We start from the raw sequence: 4,589 nt of genomic DNA, 5'->3' as shown, positions 1-4,589 counted from the left end.
CAGAACCAGTAGTAGGGATGCAGTCCAGTGGGTAGAGTAGAGTTGGGCTTTGAGGGATGTTTGTAGCGAACGATGGAAACGTTCGATCATGCCGTTGGCGATGGGATGGTAAGCGGTAGTTCTGATTCGGGAAGTGCCAAATAAATTCATAAGGTTATTAAAAAGGGAAGATTCCAACTGGTCGCCACGGTCGGTGGTGATGGTCGACGGAACCCCGTACCGGGAGATCCAACCGGCGACGATTGTACTGGCAATGGTGTCACTGGTGGCGTCAGGCAAAGGGAACGCTTCGGGCCAGCGAGTAAACCGATCGATGCAAGTAAGGAGGTATGTGTGTCAAGCGGAAGGTGGCCAGTGACCCAAGATATCGATGTAGACGTTGTCGAAACGGGCGGACGGCGGAGGGAACGAGCCGAAGGGAGAGGTCGTGTGTCGCTGAGTTTTAGACTGCTGGCAAGCTAGGCACATGCAAGCCCAGGCACGCACGTCCTTGTTGATTCCGGGCCATACGTAACGTTTTGTGAGAAGATGCTGCGTGGCGCGGATTCCGGGATGGACCAGGCCGAGGAGGGCGTCGGTCATGAGGCGTAGGGGTGCATTAGGGTGCGGATGGGCAAGGAATGCGAGGTCTGATAGTTTCGCTTTGGCGGCCCGGGAAGAATCCAGAGCAGCTGACGACCATGTCAGTTGTGCGGAGTTTGTTTTCTTGCCTTGAAGCATGTCGGTCAATGGTTTGAGGAGTGCAGCACAGTGAGAGATGAAACGGCGGTAAAAATTGATGAGGCCGAGAAATTCACGGAGCTGGTGGATTGAGGCAGGCTGTGGAACGTCTTGAATGGCCTGGACTTTTGATAGGAGAGGCCGGATGCCGGAGCGGTTCACACGGTGACCAAGGAAATCGAGCTCCGACTTGCCGAATTCACATTTGGCTCTGTTGATGATCAGGCCGTAATCAGAGAGGCGTTGAAACAGCTGCCGGAGGTGTTGCAGATGCTGCTCCCGGTCGCGGCTGAATACGAGGAGGTCAACGACGGAGGCCATGCAGAAAGATAGACCCCGTGTAGCTAAGTCAACGAAGTGTTGAAACGTCTGGCCAGTGTTACGGAGGCCGAATGGCATGCGGAGGTATTCGAAGAGGCAGAAGGGTGTAAGGATTGTAGTTTTGGGTACATCGGATGGTTCGACAGAGATTTGGCGGTAGGCCTTGACGAGATAGATTTTAGAGAAAATTGTGGGGCCATGCAGTGCGCAGGTGAAATCGGCGATGTGAGGTAGGGCACAACGGCCTGAAACGGTAGCGTTGTTGAGGGCGCGATAATCTAAAAAAGGCCCCCAGTCCCCTGGGGATTCCTTTGGTACTATGTGTAGAGGGGACGCCCATGGGCTAGATGAAGGTCGGATAATACCGAGCTCCAGCATGTCAGCGAACTCATTGCGGGCGATCTGTAATGGGTCTGGAGCAAGGCGACGGACTCGAGCGCGTGTTGGCGGGCCAGTGGTCACAATGTGTTGCGTGACCTGGCGTTTCACGGGCAGTAAAAAGTTGGAAGGATGGAGTAGAGAAGGGTATTCCTCCAGGAGGATCTCGTAGGCGGACTGGTGTGGGCTGGGTATACTGGCAAGCGGTTCTCGAAGACGGAGGCCCTGAACAGAGAGGTTCGTCACGGCGTCCACGAGACACTTGCTGTGCATGTTGACCAGCAGATTGTAGTGACGCAGGAAATCAGCTCCTAGGATTGGGTAGCGTACTTCTGCAGGGAGGAAAACACCTCGGAACACACGTCTGAGGCCCAAATTGAGTGTAAGAGTATGTTCGCCGTAGGTAGCGATGGGGGTGAGATTTGCGGCTTGGAGTGATGGGCCAGTACAGCGAGAAAGTGATGATGCAAAGCTGCAGAGCAAAACGCTCACCTCGGCACCGGTGTCGACGAGAAAACGGAGGCCCGAGTTTTGGTCACGAATAAAGAATAAGCGGCTGGTCTCTGGGATGACACCACTTGCCGCTTCTAGTGGTGTCGTGGGAAGTTTCCCTGGAAGCGACAGGGAGGGGTACACCGACGCGCTGCTTCACCAAAGGTGCGGTGATACCAGCACTCGCTGCCTTGAAGAGATGAAGTCTGGCGACGGGAAGGCGAGCGAGAGCGGGAAGTCGACAGTGCGGCGATTTGGTCGGAGAGTCGCGTGGTCTGGGCTTGGAAGTCGTCCCGGAAGGTCTGAAGGTCCACGCAGGAGGGAAGAGATGATGGCGGCGTGGGAGGCTGCGAGACTGCGCAGAGAGGTTTTGCGGAGTAGGAAAATTCCATGACGGAGTCCGCCAGCTCAGCAAGCTTCTCCAAGAACAACCCCTGGGCGGGCACAAGCACCATGCGGACCGACGACGGCAAGCGCTGAAGGAAAACCTCACGCAGAAAAGCTTGGTCGAAAGTAGTAGCCTTGTCGCCCAGGAGCTGCTGGAGCCGCCGCAGCAACTTGGTAGGTTTGCGGTCTCCCATTTCTTCGGAGGAGATGAGCTGCTGCAGGCGGCGATGTTCCGAGACGGCTGTGCGCTTGATCAGCTCAGCAGCCAACGTATCGATCGGGGCCGAGGCGGGAGGAGTTCTGAGGAGGTCGCAGACCTCGGCGGCAATCTCATGTGGTAACGACGCAGCGACGTGGTGAAACTTGTGCTCCTGGCTGATGAGGCCGCCAATAGTGAACTGGCTGTTGACCTGAGTGAGCCAGAGCTGGGGATCGGCTGCCGAGAACGGCGGAAGGCGAAGGGACAGCGCGGAGACGGCGCTGGAGGAGGGCAGAATGGTGGGCCTGTTGGTGAGGCATGTCAAGGGAGAAAACCAGCCAAAAAAGATGGAAACACAAGGGTCCGTTACCGGGCATGGCGGAGGCGTTGTCGTCGGCGTCGGCCATGGTGAGAGACGGTGTTCCAGCGGACGTCCGGGTCACCAGTTTGTTGCACCCGAAAAGTATGAGGCCGGCACGATGAAAGAAGTGATTAGTTTACTGACCCGACTGTTAGAATATGAGCTGGCGTGCCGAAGAGAGGCGCGTCCAACTGGCACGAGATTCGAGCTCCATTCGGCGGAACTTCGGCGTCATCCTCATCGGAGGCTGGTACTGCTTCTACCGCGTGAGGCCGCTGCTACTTCTACGAATACAACCTTTCATAAAGGCGTTATGTACATCCTACGAAACAAATGTGGGAAAACACATCGCATTAAATACATACTGAGTTAAGTTATACATTGGAATAAATACATGTTCACACAAGTCCGAGCAAACGCGAGAGGCCAATTAGATACAGGATGCCGCCACTTCAGTGACAATCTTGCATAATTGCAAATGCAAAATTCAGGATTAGGCAGCTCTTCAAGACGTTTGGACGGTTTTTGTTGTACTTGTACCACTGTGCGTGCCAGCGAAGGGGTTTTAATCCGGTGTGGCCCGCAAGATGCTGACACGAACTGCTCCATTGCCACAAGAGCTTCTACCTCCGGGAGACTTCTTGACGAAGGGCTCGCGCGGACATCAGCCTTGATGCTTGCAAACAGCATAGGTATCAGTAATCACGAAATATCTTTTTCTGTGCAAATTTGCTGCTTATGGTAGGGCATGCGGTCGCGTTGCGGTGTATGTGGAAAATTAGGTTAACTTCAAAACAGGCGAAGGGATCAAGGGCTTGCCAAGCTTCTTCTACGGAGTAGCTGCGTAGGAGTATCCAGCTGTCGTGTCTTGTTGAGGTTGTCGATCTCGATCTTGCACAGTTGCAGAAGCAAATTCAGGATTAGGCAGAGCTTCAAGTTTGGACGGTTTGGACGGTTTTCCTTGTACTTGTTCCACTGTGCGTGCCAGCGTAGCGGTTCTCTTTTTGTGACTCCGTCTGTATTATGCGGGGTGTGGGTCATCGCAGGTTCCTCATTTTCGTTGCGCTCTCAACGTGCATTCCTTGTCTGAGTGAGGGCGGCGAAGGGGGTCAGTCCAATGTCTCGAGATGTGTCCATGTCTCTGGCATTGCGTTGCTGGTCCAGTATTCAATTACAGGTTAACTGCAAGAGCCCAGTGTAACCCGTTTACGAAGAGGGTAATCTTTGGCGAATTTCAGTATCACGGTGCGGCGATTTATCTCTTGAATGTTTCCACTGCCTTCACGAATGTATGCGGTGAGTACCCTTGCTGAGACGGCACCTTGCTCACGGAGGTGCTCATGCAGGTTACCGTTCGAGCAACTGAGACGAACGCCCTCAATTTTCCCATAGCTTACCGAACACGAGTATGGGACGCGGGCCTGTACAGCCACTCCAGCCTGTTCGATCACTGCAAGCACAAGGTTCGCGGCGGGCAGCGTCGATACCGAAACCACCAAGCTTTCGTCCTTGTTGAGGCGACGTCTAAGCACCTTTTCTTGGGCCGACATCACAACCGTGTTGCCACGACGTTGAGGTTGGCCTTCCGTAAGTCTCCTCCTTGTGTAGGCCTGAAGACGAGAGGAACTCCAGCAGCACGTTTTTTCTTCTAAGACATGACCATAAATGCGGTCCCGTCGTTCCCCCTGCATCATCATCATCAGCCTGACTACACCCACTACTGGGCAAAGG

The 4,589-nt window shown here is 54.4% G+C and overlaps 1 protein-coding gene across 1 annotated transcript; it reads right to left on the bottom strand.

Moving 5' to 3' along the window:
* Positions 1–2,006: 2,006 nt before the first annotated feature.
* LOC149343652 (uncharacterized) lies at positions 2,007–4,200 on the bottom strand. Its single transcript, XM_089547038.1, has 2 exons — positions 4,163–4,200; positions 2,007–2,802 (listed from the first exon to the last, which is right to left on the bottom strand). Exons 1-2 carry the CDS (start codon positions 4,198–4,200, stop codon positions 2,007–2,009), a joined length of 834 nt encoding a protein of 277 aa, XP_089403164.1.
* Between the last annotated feature and the right edge of the window lie 389 nt (positions 4,201–4,589).

The sequence above is a fragment of the Amblyomma mixtum genome, chromosome 5 (assembly GCF_055824585.1).
Source record: "Amblyomma mixtum isolate Tamu chromosome 5, ASM5582458v1, whole genome shotgun sequence".
Classification (NCBI taxonomy): Eukaryota; Metazoa; Arthropoda; class Arachnida; order Ixodida; family Ixodidae; genus Amblyomma; species Amblyomma mixtum.
Note: the sequence above shows the minus strand (reverse complement) of the source record. Positions and strands in the feature narration are given on the sequence as shown.

Bases quoted from the DNA above. Each gene is read 5' to 3' on its own strand.
- LOC149343652 (XM_089547038.1), bottom strand. From the start codon at position 4,200: ATGAGCACCTCCGTGAGCAAGGTGCCGTCTCAGCAAGG. The intron at 2,803-4,162 runs GTACTCACCGCA...CCTCACCAACAG, and splicing joins AAGGTGCCGTCTCAGCAAGG to GCCCACCATTCTGCCCTCCT.